This window comes from Lissotriton helveticus, chromosome 2_1 (genome assembly GCF_964261635.1).
Source record: "Lissotriton helveticus chromosome 2_1, aLisHel1.1, whole genome shotgun sequence".
Taxonomy (NCBI): Eukaryota; Metazoa; Chordata; class Amphibia; order Caudata; family Salamandridae; genus Lissotriton; species Lissotriton helveticus.
The window spans coordinates 770,760,873-770,779,853 of record NC_136059.1 but is presented as its reverse complement, the minus strand read 5'-3'; the positions used below and the strand labels follow the sequence as shown (position 1 = coordinate 770,779,853).

General features: G+C 45.1%; 1 protein-coding gene across 2 annotated transcripts in view; it reads left to right on the top strand.

Annotated features, from left to right (window-relative positions):
* PJA2 (praja ring finger ubiquitin ligase 2) overlaps positions 1-18,981 on the top strand; it is a 206,792-nt gene that overhangs the window by 73,528 nt on the left and 114,283 nt on the right. For both annotated transcript variants that reach the window (XM_078675490.1, XM_078675491.1), the window contains exon 3: positions 5,509-6,592. In XM_078675490.1, the coding sequence (XP_078531616.1) occupies positions 5,509-6,592 (1,084 nt within the window). The remainder of the gene's footprint in view (positions 1-5,508; positions 6,593-18,981) is intronic.

Below are 18,981 nucleotides of genomic sequence, written 5' to 3'. Positions count from 1 at the left end.
AAACTGATCGGCCTATAATTAGTAGTTAGAAGTGGTGAACCCTTTTCAAGGACTGGGACAATTTCTGCTCCAAGCCAGGTATTAGGGGGTCCATGCCATTCATAATGGCATTGAATAAGGCCCATAGGCACGGTACCCACATTTTTGGTTTCCCCTAGAAGAGATCCTCCGGTAGTTTATCTAAACTTGGCGCTTTATTGAAAGGGGGATTGTTGATTGCATTTAGGACTTCGGACATGGTAATCCCTGTCACCTTCTCCTGGGCGAGCTCAGAGAATGTTATTAAAGGTTCAGCGCTAGCGGTTACAGCTTCCTTAATACTGTTTAGTGCCTGGAAGTGATTCTCCCATACTTCAGATGCTGTGTTTGGCTCAAAGGCTGGCTTCCCTTCATTATCAACTGAGCGAACTGTGGTCCAGAAAGCCTTTGAGTCTTTAATAGATAAGGCAGATTTAAGGGCCTCCCATCTTTCCAATTCCCATATTTTCTTTGCTTGGTGGTTGCTGTCTTTGTACAGCACCCGATTGAGTTAGGTTCGATGTTTGTCCTTTGCTTTGATGGCTACCAGCAGGCCCTGCTTGGCTTTCTGGCAATTAGCGTTATACTAGGAACGTTTAGGCCGATTTTCCGCCCCATGAGGTACCACTGGGTAAAGTATATCTGCCAATTTTTATGTTGGCTCAGCATGTAGTTTTGCATCCCTTTAAAAAAATTGGGGAGTACCCTCTGCAATTGTAGCCTCCCCAATTTTTGTGAATATTGGGATTACTGACTGGTAAACTGTAGCCAGTTTGTGGGGTGACTGTTGGATTTGCCCACACCTGATTTTCCTTCTATTATAGTAACGCCAATGAACTGGGTGAAAATACCTTGGCGCAAACCTGATATATTGTCACATCTCAAGGAGGGGTTATAGGTTTTAAGATGTTTCATGTTTGCTACAAGGCTTTATTGTGCCTGCAGTTTCTCCAATGCTCTTTGGTCTGTCTCTTTCTTCACTAGTTTAGCATTGACCCAAGTTCTTGCTTAGTATTTTTCTGGTTCCTTTCACTCACCATCATAGACTAGTTCAGTATTCTGAATTACCAGGAAATGTGTATTTAGATATTTGACATGTATGGCTATGCTTTTGCAGATTTGTTTATTATTCACCTACCTCCTATTGTAAATGGAGAAACCCATCAATGGGAGCACTGCATTTGCAAAAGAAAACCAACGCAGTTTCAAATGCCTGTAACATCATGGAGAAACTTTTTGTTTGCCCCAGAAATATTCTTCACCATATTTCAAGTCCTTTAAGATACAGTCAGTCAGTCAGTCAAAAAATACTTTATTTCGGCTATACAGCCATAAAAACACAATACATTTTACAATCAATAAAATAGAATAGAACATTACACTGAAAAGGGTGATTAGGGGTAAATATTCAAAACAGCCATTCCTTAATAATCAGAGATAAATGACATCTTTACCACAACTTTGGTTGTCATTAAATGACTACCCGACCCGCGAGATAGTGGCATGTAAGATGTCAGTAAAATCCAGGTCTTTACTTAAAAATTGTAAAACCATTAGAAAGCAGTATCAATACAATTTCAGACTTGATTAAACAACTCATTAAAAAAATAAATTAAAAAGAAAAACATTAAAAGTTGCATTCCTACACAAAATAAATAAACAACAATTATTGTCACCATATTCTCTGGATGATACTATATAGCAGCAAAGGGTAGAAGAAATATCATATACAGGGCAGCATCAACTGTTGGCCATCTCTTTCCCCTTTAGGATTCCTCTATGTATGCACCACATTGCAAAGAGGAATTTCGAGGTAGCGACTACAAATCATGGGAGTGTTTCGTATTTCAGTAGTCTGAAAACCTCGATATGGTTTCTGAGCCCCACATTACTGCATAATTGGAAAACCCACTTCGATCTAGACCTATGGTAATCAGGACAGAAAAGCATTACATGGAGTTCTGTTTCTTCCGAAGCGGAGCAGCCAGGACAATCTAATTTGGCTGCACCCTTCCATTTGTTCGTGAATGCATGTAATGGAAGTGTACCGTGCCTAAATTGTAGAAACAATGTTTTTGCCATGAATGGTTGAATACTGTCCAAGGTCAATTCCAGTGTATACTGCTGCTTGACATACAGAAACCTTGATGTCAAGGAACATGAGATCGTACTATGAATCAATTGGGCAAGTTTAAATTCCTTCAGAGCTAGAACTAGGGTCTTTTTGGGAGTACTGGAACAGGTCTCCTCCGGATCTGACCACAAGTTACCACACCCCAATGAAAAACTAACACTCCTAACATAGGACAGCCATGGTAGGTTAGTAGCCCCCAGTTTGCGCATAACATCCCTCAATTCCTCCCTATAATTAATTAACTCTGGCGTGCTCCAAATGCGACACCAGAAATGGAGAGAACGAGAGGCAATTAAATGTGAGATGGGGCTGATACCCAAATCCATCCTGAGTGGAGTTAAGGGCGTACTTTTTGGAAGACCCAACAATTGCCTAATGAATGTGTTCTCAGTCACCAATAAGGTGTGAGATAGGCAGTGCCCCCAAAGTTCGGCACCATAAAGGGATGCTCCCCTTGCTTGGATTTTGTAGATTTCAGCCGGGGGACTTTTTGGAAACAGTTTTTGTGGACTTTAAGGATACCTCCCATTGACTGCGTTAATTACAAATTGGCCTTCATTATTTGTGTCCTCCAGTCCATTTTATCATTCAATGTAATGCCCAAATAGTCGAAGATGGGCACACTCTCTAGGGGCCTACCATCCATATGGGGATGCGGGCAGTTGGTGGAAGACCATATATTTGTTTTTTTAAATATTTATCACCAGATTCATTTTCCTACAAAATGCACTAAACTCCTCCAAAACACGCTGCATGCCCATAGATGATTTAGACAAAAGTAGGGTGTCGTCAGTAAACATTAAAGCTGGCATTTCCTCTTCTCCCTGACCTCAATGTAAACCCTAGAAGGGGGTCCCCTAAAACAGCTACTTATTTTCCTATTTGCTAACCTTGGTGAGTCTATGTCCTTCACAGCTAAAAGAGTATCAGTTAAGCTGTTCAGGAAGAGGGAGAAGAGGGTTGACGCTAGCACGCATCTCTGCCTCCCCCCTTTCTCCACATTAAAAGGGACAGTCAATACTCCATTCTTTCCAAATCTTACCCTTGCATAGGTGCCTTCATGTAGGCGCTTTAAAAGCTGGCAAAGGTAAACCGGCACCCCCAGGTCGTGTAGGAGTCCCCATAGCTGCTCACGATGGACCATATCAAAGGCGGACTTAAGGTCCACAAAAGTCAGATAAAGGCTTCCCACTTCCAAGGTTACTGTTTTCCAGTAGATTAGTTGCAATCTAAAGATTTGGTCTATGGTCGAAATTTTAGAGCTAAATCCTGCTTGTAAAGGGGTTAGGACATTTGACTCGTCCATCCATGATTGCAGTCGCCCCAGAAGAACACAAGCAAATATCTTTTGAGTGACATCAATAAGACTAATAGGCCGATAATTTGCCAGATCTAAAGTGGGCCCCAGCCCAAGTCGCGGGGAACTCCATACCTTGGATAATAGCATTAAATAAGGTCTGCAGATAAGGTGCCCAGACAGCCTGTTCAGTTCTGAACAGGTCACCAGGGATTCTATCCAGACCCGATGCCTTATTAGTAAGTATCTTGCCCAATGCCAGAATGACTTCCAGCAGTGTACAGGGTGGTGGATCCATATTTAAGGGGATTTGGAGAACGTTCTTCTAACCCATGTGCTACAGTATCATCCAGTGACCTAGAGTATAACATTTTAAAATGCGATCTCCAGGCTTCTTCCGGTAGAATTGGAGCAATAGCCGAGTTGCCTTCGCAGTGGCCAGTTTTCACTAAATTCCAAAAGCATCTCATATCTCTAGTGTCCAAAGCTTTCTTGATCGCTTCCCATTTTTCGTTCTCCCAGGCTGCTTTGGCTTCAGCCATGGTGCTTTTATTATGAGACCTGTCTGCTCTGGTACCTAGGACATCCTTATTCTTAACTCCGCGTACCAGTGCGCTTTTAGCTTCCCTGCACGCCTTATTAAACCATGAGTGTTTCGGTTTGGGGTCGAGCTTGTTATTTTCATGTTTAAAGCTGGCAGCCTTTTTTTTTTTTTTTTTAAAACATATCCCGATGGTTGGTTTTTATCAATAGCATAGATTCTTGGCCTTGGTCATTTTCAGTCGCACAAAAAGCAAACTCTAAAAAAGGGATAATCTCAGTGTACAAAGAGGCCATTTTTTCGTCCGATGCAGCTAATGTACCCCAGCGAACTCTTCTGCCACCTTCTCTTACAATTAAATTTGGGGTGGTGGTTGCATTGGCTGGCCCTGGTCTTTCCTGAGTTGGGGGAAAGACCTCTCAAGTATTAATGGGTTGTGATCACTTTCACATCGTGGTTGGACTGTGAAATCCCTGATTTTGGACCAATTCTCAACATCAACCAAAATATAATCGATTGTGGAGGCCTGTCCTATTTTATTAAAAGTTGGGTTTCCCGGGCTATCTGAAGGGAATCGACCATTACAGGCCCTAAGCGAATAAGTGAGTGTGAGTGAGGTCAACTGAAGAGCAAGGGGGACCACCCCCTTGTTGAATAAATATTACAATCAGGGATTGACCAAACAGTCTTCTTCACTTGTAATATTGGAACTTATACCATTGAGAGGTTCAAAATGGCAATTGAAGTCCCCCCAACAACTAGATGGACAGTCTCCAGTAGAGTCAGTAGAAAAGAAGCCAAATAGTATAGGGTCTGTGAGGTTTGTCCCAACTTCACTGGGCGGGAATATACATTTATGATAACCAATTTAAATTGGTCATCAAGTGAGAGGAGAATGCAGAGTATATCCAAAGATCCAGTATCAAGGACTTTTAATTGTACACCCCAGATGGGTAGCAACCCAAATACATAAGCCCCCTGAGGGTCTCCCTCTAAGTGCCTGCAGGGCTGAGATTGAGTAAGCTACATATCCTAGCCTATATAGTGGAACAATAGACCATGTCTCTTGAAAGAGACATAGCTCATGCGTGTCATTTTAGGCTCTCCAGTCAGGATGGTCCAGCTTAGAAGCAAGGCCTGCTATGTTCCATGAAAGAACCTTTGTGTTGTGTAAGTCTTTTGCTTTTTCAGTCAGAAAGTCGAGAGTTTCCACCTCCTGCTGAAGTGTTTGGCAAAGTATCCCCTCACAATCTTGTGTGTTTCCCGAAAGGTCCCCCAATGTATTCAGCTGGGCTCCCAGTCCACCCAGGGCTTCTATAGCCTCAAGTGTTTCCCCGAAAGGGTGAACCCCAAACTCCGATCTTTGACAGTTTTGTAGCAATGGTGGCTGGATGACTATACCTTCTAATTCTACTAGGGGATCCAGTCAATCGACTAGGTCTAAGCTGCTAAATCTATTAAGATACACTATTTATACTTTTCCATTTAATAATTCTAATCCTTATTTTCTTGTTGCAGGGTCCTCAGAAAGTTCTTGTCCTGTGATTCCTAGTCCATATGCCTCGTTCACAACTAGACCTTGTTTACAAAGTGTCAAACCTGAAGCGTCTGTCTGTGGAGGTGTGGCGAGCCCAACAAGGAGAAGTGATTCAATATATTCTGCAGTACGACGGACTGGAACAGACCAGTGGACATTGAGCAGCAGTTACGAGCGAGTAAAGGTTTCACAAGACTTTCATGTACAAACTTTAGAGACCAATAGACCAAATGGGATCACTTTTGTAAACATGGACTCCTATGAGCCAGAGAGCAGTGAAGGAGAATTGGATGAGGAATTCACTGAGGATTGTTTGTATCTAACTGAGGAGGAAGGAAAATTACGTAAAACTCTTGACCACATGTTGTCTGAGCTGGAGAAAGATGTGGAGACTTTGAATGGTCTCCAGTCACAACTGCCTTCTTTAAATCATAGAGATCAAATGGAAGACTCGGGGGAACTGACCTCAAGTCAGTCCACACGTGGTATGGATTTCACTCTTCAGAATAATAAAAGGACACTACAGAGAAGAAGCTCAACTTTTGAAGCTAATGTCTCTCCCGATAGTGTGAACAGTATCACTTTGAAATGTGAAGTGCATCAGAACAACAAACCTGATTCCTCCGGCAGGAACACCTTGTCAATTTATAATGACTTAAATACCACTGACAAATCCTCATCATCAGATTCCTCTGAGCTTGTGGTTAGGCCTAAAATTAGAAAACAGTCAAGTGGGAGCCAAATAGATAAGAGAAAGCAGCGGTCTTCTGAGGAAGAGCAGAAAGAGGAAGAAGATAAAAAAAAGATAAGGAGTTGGGAAGACCGTGTAGAGGTCCCACTTGGCAGACCCAAGGCTCCTGTGAGGACAGCCAAAGAAACAATTCAGAGCGATATGTTCTTTGACCCTCGAGACTACATAGGTGCTCAGGAGCAGCCAACTGATGTCCTGGAAAAGCAAGTTAAGGGGGCAGAGAAGGACAAAAATGGTGCTATGGATGAAGCCACATTTTGGGAGGATTTTGAATCTTACAGCAGGAATGTTTCTAGTTCAATCAAGGACGACAGGTAAATGTTCACTTCATGTTTTTCATCTTTGATTCTTTTGCCTTGTTTGTTCCTATTAATCCTTCTTTCACTCAGTTACTTTTTTCATTGATGTTAGCACTATGTTGTGTGTTTAGAGTTTGAATAAAATCTGGCCTGTTAAGGCTGATGTAGTTAGTTCATTCAATTTGGGCATGGTTCAGAAGGCTTTAGCGTTTCTGATTTAAAAAAAAAAAATGGCCTCAGTCTATGCTCTAAACCTCTCAATTGCTGTTCAGTGGCTCTTCTATTTAACATCTGAAAAAGTCTCTCGTTTCTTATAAAACTTTTGCTTGGAAAACTGTACCAAATTCTTTTTCATGGGCCATTCAATGAAATAATGATGAAGGGAAATGTGTGGTAGAGAGAGGCTGACTCGGCCCACACCTCGTTTAGGTGAATAGTTTCATTATTATAGAGCCTTCACTCCCTTCCTTCAATCTCTTGTTTACCGAGGTGGAAAAAATTACATGGAGTTCACAGGTCTCTGCTTGATTGTTGCCGATATGAGTACTTGGTTTTCCAATATGCGTATGCCACCAAGACCATTCTACGCATTAAACAATATAGCAAAGTAGGACTTTTTTTTGTTTTGTTTATGTCTGTTGCCAGTAAACTAGTGGACAGTGTAGAAGTGTCTCAGAATAAATCCCTCAAAAACCAAAGATCCATGCAATAATTAAGGAGTCGGCTGCTGTCCTGAATTCAGCCTTATCAGTTTTGCGACCTTAATCACAGCAGCCAGCAGCTTGGGTGCTCTCCCTGACCAGAATTGTTAGTGATTGCCATCAACTGACCAAGTTGTAGAAACTGTCTTTATTCATCTCAAAACAAGTGTCATTTCCTTACCTGGCTTCTCCTTATAAAGTTCAAACACGATTACTTTGATCTCTTAATGAAGCTTGTTTTGTTGTAGCTATTTTCTCTAGCACTCATTCTGACATTAATATAGTCTGGTGGTGCACTCAGGAGCCCAGTAATGTGGAGAAGTGTGGCTCAATGGTTAGAGCAGGCAGACCTTGATGCAGAGCTCGATTCCCGCCTCGGCGGGTCTCCGGCTCATTAATTCCCCTGACTGGATATTCTCGCCTCAGTGCCTGTTCTGATCATGGGTCCCACGCTGCAACTCTGGGCAATAGCTTGCTTAGTCTCCTCAACGGCCCCAAAAGCGCTGGGATGCCTGGCTGCACCTGGGGGGTGCCCAGGAGTGGACATTTCCCTGGAAAGCCAGGAAGGGTTCCTAAGCGGTATACGGACAGCGCCGGGACACCTCCGGTGGAGGTAGCTGTGCGCTTTACAAATTCCTACATTTACATTTTCCACAGTGTTTCAATGTTATTATACAAATCCATTGTAATTGGCACTGCTTCAATAATAGATTAAAAGACTTCATGTTTGCAAAACACTGCCAACAAGGTCCTTGTTTCCCTTCTTTTTGCTCTCAGGGCCTTTTCTGTTTTTTCTGTTAAGGTAGCGCTGGGACGCTCAAGGGCAACCACGCGCTTTATAAATCTAATTTCATTTCATTTCATTTCATTTCATTGGAGAACTAGGAGAATGTACCTCCGTACTCTGGACACAGATAAACACCAGGATAGGCACAGTGTGTTGCTGACTTCGTGCATCTTTTAATTTCAATCCACCAGGAATATACATCTTGTAGCATTGTTCTGCATCCAGCATTTACCCTTTAACCAGCCCCTGCAAGTGATCATATTCATTGAGAGTACCTTAAATTTGGAGTATTTCTTGGAGCACATACACACGCTGTCTGTGTTGCAGACAGCAGAATGCCTGTATAACTGTTGAGCAGTCACCCAAATGCTGATTGCTACCTAATATTTTGAGACTGGGTTGACCATGAGTCAAAAAACCTGGGCTCTCTGGACAGAAGAGCCAAACCTGCTCATAGAAATGAACCGAGGTCTCTTGAGTCTGCAACATCTTGCATCTAAAAGAAACCCTTCTAACTCCCTGCTCTGTTATTGCCGAAGGACTGCACTACCAGAGATGTACAGAGGGTAGAGAGGAGATGCTGCTGGATTTGGCTGTTGAAACATGTGAAGAGGAACACAAATTTACAACTACTAGCCAGGATGAAACTAACAAAAAGCAGCTGGGATCTGCAGTTTGCCACTGCAATTCTTTATTGGGTGGCTCCAACTACACAATGAAAGTAGGGCCTGTGACGTGTAGCCCTGGGCGACAGTCACACCATGAACATTCTCAGTCACTCCATACTGCTCAAATGAATAAGCTAGGTCAGGAGTTGGCAAGGGGAGTGGGTAGGTGACCAGGATGATGAGCCTGTTCGCTTGTTGGTTTAAAAAAACTAGTCTACTGACTAGTGGTGGGCCTAGACTAATTGAGGCTTCATAGACACTGAAACAGTTTTCTTGGAGAGGAACAAGATGATGTGGTCGTGGCTGGGGTTCGAGAGGCTGCCTGTGAACTTGTACTGCTGTGTCTCCTGCTTTCCTGGATGAGTTGGAGGGCCTGGTGGGTCATAAATTGAAGTCTTATGGTGTTTTGGGGCTAGCAGTGGGCTCATTGTGTAGCACCACAAACCCATAGAAGGGCTTTTGTCTCAGTGTGAATACTCAATCGCTGCCCCCCTTTTAATTTCCCCTTCCTTTCATACCCATCCTTACCACTCTCACCTTAAGGGGTAGGGGGGTTTCAGATCCTGTACACCACCTGCTGGATCCCTTTGGAGTGTCGAGGTACCATGCTTGCCGTCATCCTGGGCACAAAGAGAGGGACAAGACTAAGCACCCTGGATATGTATGATTTCTTAAGGTCCCCACAAGTGGGCAGTACTGACACGTCTCAAAATATGCACCAACACTACCCTGTCCCATTAAACCGAGCTATCTCTTATGTGAACAAAAATGAATCATGAAGATAGCAGTTATCACTCTCTGCATTTATTTATTCATTTATTTTTACTGTTGTTGATAGAATTGCTTTCCTGAATGGTCTTAAGGACCCTGAATTGAGTTGTTAATCAAATGGTATTCAGATATTCCTGAAGAGGAAAACTGTTTGCTTTCTTTCAGATGAGCTTGCACCTCCCCCACTGAAGCTTCCTTAATTTTTAAGCTATTTTGACTTGAAAGCTAAGCTAGTTGGTCTACAATGCTATCTTACAGGCATCTAAGAGAGTGGGTCCCAGCCTTCCTATGAAAATAGGGTGCAGTACTTCATCCTAGATTTTACTCTGGCTGTCCTGAATCTGGCTTGAGAATGTCACACCTGAGAGGAGATGTGAGGCTTCTCTACAAATTTAGGTATCAGATGGAAGTCAGACCAGGGAGATATTAGTATCTTGCAGAATTTCTAGTTTGCTACCTCAGACATGCCTGTACCTGGTGAGGTCCGATGGACAGCTTGCTCGTGGTGTGAACCAAATGTGAAGGACTCAGAACACGGACATCCCGTAACCATGGTCTGTCCTGATATGTGATTGTAATAGATGAAGGGCAGTGGGATAAGACATACTATCATGTCTTCATGGCCCACCATGAAGTAAGCTGCCTTTTTAAATACTGCATGAAGTCACTCTAATCAAGGGTGCTTCAGTTTGCTTCCTAACTGCATTATGAGAAAGGAAAGCAACTATAAATAGATGAATTTGTTTTTGATGTAATCAACTGTTGCAGAATTGGTTCAGAGCTCCAGGTGCCCACTACTGTAGATCATCGAATAGTGACTGAGATCCCTTCATCCATTGCTGATTCCCTTCACATTTTGTATTGTCTATTTTGATGGGGGGAAATGGACCTTATTTGTGCCTGTCCCGAAGAAGGTAAGGATTGAGCACACATTTTTGGTGATACCAAATGTCAGAGGGCCTGATTTCCAGAAAATACCTCTTTGGGAACGTGTCCTGGTTAGAAGACCAAATGAAACGTGGTATTGCCACCAAGTGTTACAGAGATATCGACTAGATCTGGTTTTACTCCAGAAGACATACATTTTAGGAAACAAATGTCAGTTTCAGGGTTGAAGATCCCGTCACTATCCCTGATGTTCTGTGAAGTGGCTTGTTTAAAAAAAAAAAGGTTTTTGAAGGCATAACAGTGGTGTTAGGGCAATTGCTGGATACCGACCCTTGATGAATGTGTTACTGTAGAGGGCATCATGACCACCATTACTTAGGAACTGTTACCCCACAATGCAGGGTTTTTCCTCCTACAAACAAACTGTGAGTTTTGACATTTTTTTTGCAATCTAGATTTATACATCTACACAGATAGAATCCTTCCCAGAAAACTGGGATAGTGATAGAAGATCAATTTTTGGTCCTAAAGTAAGCCACAGACCTGTTGTGGGCTATAAGGGGTGGCTGAAACATATTGACCAATTGATGCCATCCGTCCTACTAGTGACTCGAGTTGCATTGAACTTGGTTTTCAAATTTGCGAAAGAAACCGGGTATAAAATAGGCTAGGATTTATGTAGGCAATTTATAACACAAGCCGGAGACGCCACCGATCGCCGCCAGCACTGCGAAAGGGACGGCGTGCCCAAGGACTGTGCCCGAGTGAAGAGGAGTTCCTGGAGTAACTATCGCCCGCATTTAAGCTGGGTATATGCTGCAGCCACAGACCGGCGCCAGCATTGTGATCGGGACGTTGTGCCCATGGACTGTGCCTGAGTGAAGTGGACAAGGTTTGGCACACGGGACTTCTCACCTCTCGCTTCTTCGCTCTCCCCGAGTGGTCCGGGCACGTTGCGGGACCGGAGAGTGAGCTGCTGCCGCTGATCGACGCAGCGTGCTGGGCGGAACTGAGGTGCTCCGGGCTTGGCTCAAATGAAACCACAGGGCAGCGTTCGGCACCCAGATCGCTCCACCCTGACCCCAATGGACGAGAGCGCTCAGTCTTATCGCACTGGTGGCGACAGGAAGTTGTGACCCTGAGGACTCCACTGACGCGCAAGAGGGACAGCATATTCGCCGAGCTACAGCGCACTCGCATGGTCCAGGCATCCGATGCGCCACCGATGCGGTGTCACACGGAGTCGAGGCGGGGCACGATTCAGGACTGTCCTCAGAAGCAGAGGACCTCCGCTGGGCTGCACTTCAAGGGCATCGAGTAAACAAGTAAGCCTCCAAACTCAATTCATTTCTCCCGCCCTATCTGGATATGCGTCTCTGTAACGCCTACCGCATCTCACACAGAGGGCTGCTCACCGCTGATCACAGCGCAGCAACGAGCCGCTCTTCCAATTGCCCCCAAAAATCTATCAGCGTCCCGTGCTGGACTTTACAACTACTCCGAAATGGAATTGCCATGATTTTTCCTCCTCGCTTTTGCCCAAAATGGCCGAGCCATAAAATATCTAAACAACAGCTCACCCCTAGCCTCTGGTCAGTCCCAGCTTCTTCTTTGTCTTTCAAATCATAACAAAAGAAATAGGACTACTCCCCTCTACCTCCCTCTTACTATCGAAACAGGACTACTCGCCCCCTCCCACATTCCTGACCTACTCATCAGAAGTGAAACAGGACTTATCCCCTCATCCCACAAAGGATTGAGATAGCGAGATAGGACAACTCCACACACCCTTATCATGGAAACAGACAAAGGACTACACAGACACTACCTTCTCCTCTCTAAGATGTCGGCCATCTTGGACTAGTCCCCGACTAATCTTAGACTAGCCTCTAGGCAGGCAATCTAGGAACACTCTTTAGCTGCTATTGCCCCATCTAGCCACTCTCTTCCCTCCCTAAGCATCGGCCCTCTTTAACCAGTACCCAGTACTGACTAGTCTTAGGATAGCCCCTCCGCAGACTTCCCTAACGCACTCTCTACAGCGGCTACCTCACCCCTACAGCTCTACACATTCACAGCTTTTCACCTACGCCACACTTCCCACCATGGAACTCTCCGGCACCCACACATACTCAATCAGCTACCCCCCCAAGCTCTCAAAAAAATCTGCCAAAACCGTCAAACACAACTTTCTGAAATCCCACCCAGAAACCCCCTTTGCAGATCCTTACTTCTCACCCATTTATGGACGCATGGCCACCGACATCATCTTCTACACTAAACGCAGAGCACAATGGAGGAAAGCCTTCCTTGCTTACTCACGGTCTCCTCTACGAGGAAATCCGCACATGGTCTTTTGATGTCTATTACTCCATCACAATTCTTCCAAGCGTCAGCAACCATCACTATCTACAATAATGGTACTATTCTCACCCAGTCTACAGATCGTAGCCTCAATCTATTTGATATTTATTTCCCATCATTAAAGAGTGGGTAGCCAATCCACCAACTCCTTCCCAACCCACCCCCACTCCCAACACCCAATCCATTGCTTCTTCCACTCAGTCCCACACCCTCCCTCCCCCAACTCTCTTGACTGCTGGATGCCCAGAACCGCACACCACCCTCAACCACTCTACCTCACCCTACCCGCATACCCTTTCTACAGCTAGCCACCCCCTCTCTATCACCTCCCCACCGCCTCTCACACCCAACCCCATCACCTCCCTACCGCCTCTCACATCCAGCCCTCTTCACCACCCCTCCTCCTCTCTCACCTAATCCCCTCTCCCTTGCTCACATCACCACCCCCCTCCTACCACACCTTGCCCCCCCTCATTCACACCCCACTTTCCTTCACCGTTAGCCCCCTCTCCCATACCACACCTAACACCCCCCCTTCGATACCACCTCGAGTCCCCCTTCCTCCTTTACCACCCTACCCCACTTCGTCACTCCCCCACACCCCAACACGACAGTCACCACTGAAACCCTCACCTCACCTCCTCTTTCTCCTCCACCCACCCTAACTTCCCCCACATCCACGCCCAACTCATACCCAACATTCTACCCACCCCTCACCCATACCCTTTCCACGTCTTTTTCAGCTCTCCCACCGAACCAAGTCAACTCTCCTCAACCTACACCTGGCTCTACTACCCCCACTACTACTGTTCCTAACTTCACTCTTGACAAGATTATGTCCACCCTTCACCAGATTAAAAACGAGCTTCAAACTTTCAAAGAACTGTTCTCAAGTCAACTGAGACTCCCCTCTCCACCTAGTACCCTGCTACCCCGCAAGCACTCCACCCCTCCCACACGCTTACACAAACACAACCCCCCTTACTGGAGTTCTACCCTTGCCCATAATTCTTCCAGCCGCCCTCACCGATGCATCAATCCTCTGACACGGTATGACATACGTTCCCTCCTACACTCTTACGCAACCGCTCCCACGACCCACATAGCCACCACACATCTTTCCATCCCCACCATCCATTCCAACCCTCACAGGCCCCCCACCCAAAATAATAGAGGCACCATCTCTAACAATCTGAAAAAAGTCACCCTCACTCTGGACCCCTCCGCCTCCCTCATCAGCCCACGGCTCAAATGCACACTACTTAACTGCAGATCAGCCCCCAGACACGCATCTGACATAGCCAACCTCATTATCGCACATGACCTAGACCTTACCATACTCACCGAAACCTGGTTAACAGAATCCTCATCCCCCCTCATCGACATTCTAGTTTCCCCTAACTATCACACCATCAGAATAGACAGGACCGGCAGGACAGGAGGTGGAATAGCATGTATTCACCGGAGTAACCTTTCAGTATCTAGAGCCATCTCCCCTACATTCTCCTCCTGTGAACACATCTGCCGCGACGCCAACAGTAAGGGCAATCCAGTATGCTCTCTACATATCATTTACCACCCACCAGGAGACAACCTCACCTTCACTGAACACGTCATGGACATGATCACAACTAACTCGGGTCGACATAATGCACAAATATTCCTTGGTGATTTCAACCTTCACTGGAATGATCACAAGGACTCGGTGGTTAACAATCTCAAAAACTTCCTCAACACCTTAGACCTCACCTAAATCTGCAACAGCCCCACTCACGACAAAGGCTCTATCCTGGACCTCATTATTTCCATAGGTGACACCACCCAACTAGACTCAATCCGACCTTGTGACTGGTCCGACCACCACATTATCACATTTTTCATCAATGAACATGTGAAACTTTACCCAGCCCATTCCACCAAACCCCAGGTATGGAAAAGAGACCTGAGGAACCTCAATCCCATCTCCTCACCCTCGCCCAGCTACAACCTACTCATACCGCCTATCGGCAATGACGACGTTCAGGCTCTTACCGATCATTACCTCAACTCAATGACTACGATAGTCAACGAAGTTGCCCCCCTTCAGCTAAAGAGAACCTCCTCCAAAAGCTCAAAACCATGGTACGACGGTCTGCTTAACAAGGATAGACGAGACATGAGATTAGCAGAACGCAACTGGAGATCCATCAGCTATGCACCTCAATACTCTGAAGAAAAAAAAGAAATTCTTACTTCAGGAAAATCAAACGAACGAAAGCGGACTTCTTTAGCCATCAACTAGACCAAGCAAAAAACCGACCCCAAAAACTTTTTGAACTCGTCAAAACTCAATCCAAAGATGAACCACAGCGAGTACATAACATAACCAGCACACTACCATCCTGCGAAGAATTTTCTACCTTCTTCAATCTAAAAACAGTTGACCTCAAGAAGGATCTCCTCACGGATCTAAATCTATACTCCAATGCCCTCAGCAAAACACACATCAAACTAAAAAACAATGCTACTTGGGCATCTTTTGATACCTACACGGAATAATCTATAGGCATGATTCTAAGTACCCGAAGCCCTCCAATCACCTCTCGGATCCTCTACCTGCAAATGCTGTAAAAGACCTTCTCCCATGGCTTATCCCGCTCTGGACCAAAATCATTAATAGTTCACTTCAACAAGGAACTATCCCGGACTCCCTCAAAGTAGGACAAGTATCGCCCATACTAAAGAAACCCACAGCTGACCCTACTGACCTCAATAACTATCGTCCCATCTCCAATATCCCTACCTTAGCTAAACTGTTAGAAAAATGTGTTCACCTCCAACTGACAAAACACATTGATCACTTTGACCTTCTTAACCGACACCAATCCGGCTTCCGTGCAGGCCATAGCACAGAATCAGCCATGACTCACATAATTGATGACGCACTCCAAATTCTAGACCAAAACGGCTCCTGCCTCCTCATTCTGCTTGACCTCTCATTTGCATCTGACACGGTCAAACACGAGAACTTACTCGATCTGTTGAATATCAGAATGGGTATTTCTGGGACAGTACTCAAATGGTTCACCTCCTTCCTTCATAACCGGACTCCGATATTCAAAACTAATAACACTATGTCCACACCTACTCCAGTAACTCTTGGTGTACCGCAAGGATCCTCCCTTTCACCAACCCTGTTCAACCTAGTCATGGAGCCACTCACCGCACTGCTTCATGCCTCTAATGTGCAATTCCACATATATGCGGATGATACCCAACTCTACCTCAAACTACAATCCCCTGAAGACCTCAAACTTCTCAACTCAACACTTAAGGACACACAGACATGTTTGGCAGTGAACCATCTCAAACTTAATGCTCTGAAAACAGAATTCCTCCTAATAGCACCCCCCTCCAAAATCCCCATCGTCCAGAATTGGCTGAAACACCTCACTGCATTCAACGTCCAACCTATCATAGTAGACTCAGCAAAATCCTTAGGTATCACCCTTGACTCCAATCTCAATATGCAGCGACATATCAGCAATGCAACCAAGGGAGCTAATTTCCAAATCAATACCTTGAGAAAGCTGAAACCCTTCCTCCCAGCTGACGACTTTAGAACTGCAGTCCAAGCGCTAGTTATCCCTCGGATTGACTATGGAAGTACCTTGGAAGGCACAGGGTCAGACTGATTTGCATATGGCCATGTCTGAACTGGGGTGGCAGAGTGGGCTAAAGAACGGTGATGGATTAAACCCAGATCTGTTGCCTGGGTGTGAGTGTTTGATTGGTTCAGATGCTCCGTCCATCACCACCCCCTTTTTTACAGCTTCGTTCGCCATAAGTTGGCAGGGTATGCTCAGGCGTGAGTCCCTTGCTCACTTTGGCACTGGATTCAAGCAAGCATGGCTGAAATGCCAGAAACCGGTCATAGGAAGCTTGTTTCCGGTCCAGGGAAGGCATGGCTTGGCAGTTCGGGCTGGACTGTTCCCATGAGGCACAGGGTCAGACTGATTTGCATATGGCCATGTCTGAACTGGGGTGGCAGAGTGGGGTAAAGAACGGTGATGGATTAAACCCAGATCTGTTGACTGGGTGTGAGTGTTTGATTGGTTCAGATGCTCCGTCCATCACACCCCCTTTTTTACCCACATTAGAGGCCAATAAGCCTCATAGATATTTCCCTAAAAATCTTTGCGCGGGTACTGCTGCTTCCTTTGCAGAGTTGGATGGAGGAACATGAGTTGCTTAGTCCTCTCCAGGCAGGATTCAGAGAAAAAAATTCCATGCTGGACCAAATCCTCAGGCTGCAGATATTGCACTTGAAGATCGTGTGCCTGGAGGGCTGCAGCCTCTACCTAATATTTGTAGATTTGAAACTGCGTTTGATCTGGTCCCAAGAGACAACCTCTGGTCAGTCCTCCATGAGATGGGGGTTCCGCCATACCTGTGCCAAATCATAAAGCGGTTACATGAGGGTAACTATGTGCAAATCAGATTTGGCAAGGAAGGAAAATTCACTGCCCCCATCCCTTAAGTAGAGGTGTCCGCCAGGGATGCGTCCTTTCCCCGACTCTTGTTAGCCTATTTTTAAATTGTCTAGTTGATTTTTTACTTAGTGAGAAAAATCTGGATGTCCCTAAGTTGGCATCACGTAAAATTCCAGCCATGATCTTTGTCGATGACACGCTGTTATTGTCAAAATCGCCCATGGGAATACAGGGGGTACTAAATAGATTTGAGGCGTTATCCAGAGAAAGAGTGCTTGAGATTAATCTCCAAAAACAGAAATATTGGCATTCAACTCAGCGAGATTTACCCCACCAAACCCAAGTCTAATTCGTAAACCCTTAGAGAGAGTATCTGCTTTTGATTATCTCGGCATAACTATCTCAGAAACAATGGAATGGGTGGCGCAAATTTAATAAAAACAACCTTGAAACTGGTACAAACATCGAGTGGCTTGCGGAAAGTTTCAGAAAATCTAGCTACAAACCTGTAAGCCAAGCAATAGAAATATACTGGGTTCAAGCAAGGGCAGCGGCGCTCTACGGAGCAGAATTATGGGGCCACCACAGTTCCGAGAGTCTCACACAGACAGAAAATACCTTCCTCAGGCAACTGTTTGGTCTCCCACAAAGCAGCCCACTAGCACCGCTCTAAATGGACCTGGGGGTTAGGGGTATTGCTGAAGAAGTTAACCTCAGACCCCTTTTATTTTGGCGACGTCTGTGGGTCAACCCAGAACTTTTACATTATAGGAAAGAACTAAGAGAGGTGATGAGTCTTCCGGGGGTGGGCAAATTACCCTTGCTCTCCTACATCTGTCACATTTCAGGGCATTTGGGACAGGGCAATCTCTGGGCTGACCCAGAAGAGGCATGTGCCACCGTGTCTAGGAAATAGCTGAAGGATTGTAACTGGGAGTCCAAACTGGCCCAGCTCCAGAGCAATCCTTCAGTAGGCAAGCTTACTGCAGCTTTCTTGGAAATCAAGGACCGGTACAGCCTAGAGCTGGCACTAAATGATATTACGCCAGCAACTGCCAGAAAGCTCTATTTGCAGTTCGGACACGGGGCTTTGCCCCTCCGCTCCTTTTCAAACAGATGGTCGGGCTCGCAATCATTGGGCTGGCCAGCTTGTGACCGGGCCATCAAATCAGAAACCCATGTTTTCTTATGTTGCTCCGGATACCATAAAGCGAGAAAACAGTGGTTGGTCCAAATCTGCAGAAACTTAGGTTCAAGGCGCTGTGCCGAGGCTTTTAGAATGCTGAAACGTGACACTAGCCTCCCAATTGCATACTCAGTAGCAGGCTTTTTATTCTCTATGTGGTGCACTCGTAGAGCGTTTATAAAAAAAAAAACTATAAATAAGACCTACATTCTCCTATATTAATCGCCTAATTAAGATTTTCTGAGGGATTACCAGTTTTATCGCATATCAGAGAATGATTTTAATGATCTACTATATTTATATTCTGTATTTATTAATAACTGGGCTGCTATTTGTGAGCTTTTGCCACCTCTAGTGACGAAACCAAAGCTCTTACCTCTTAAATCTGGACCGATTACCTCCTCAATTGCATTGTACATGTACACTGAATTGTCATTCATGTTTCTGCCTTTGATTGACATTGCGATCTATATGACCAGCTCCTCTTCTTATTGAGCAGCCGACTGACTGTACTTTACTTATACTGCCCTAGGTTGTACCCGGCTAATTGTTTTTATTATATGTACC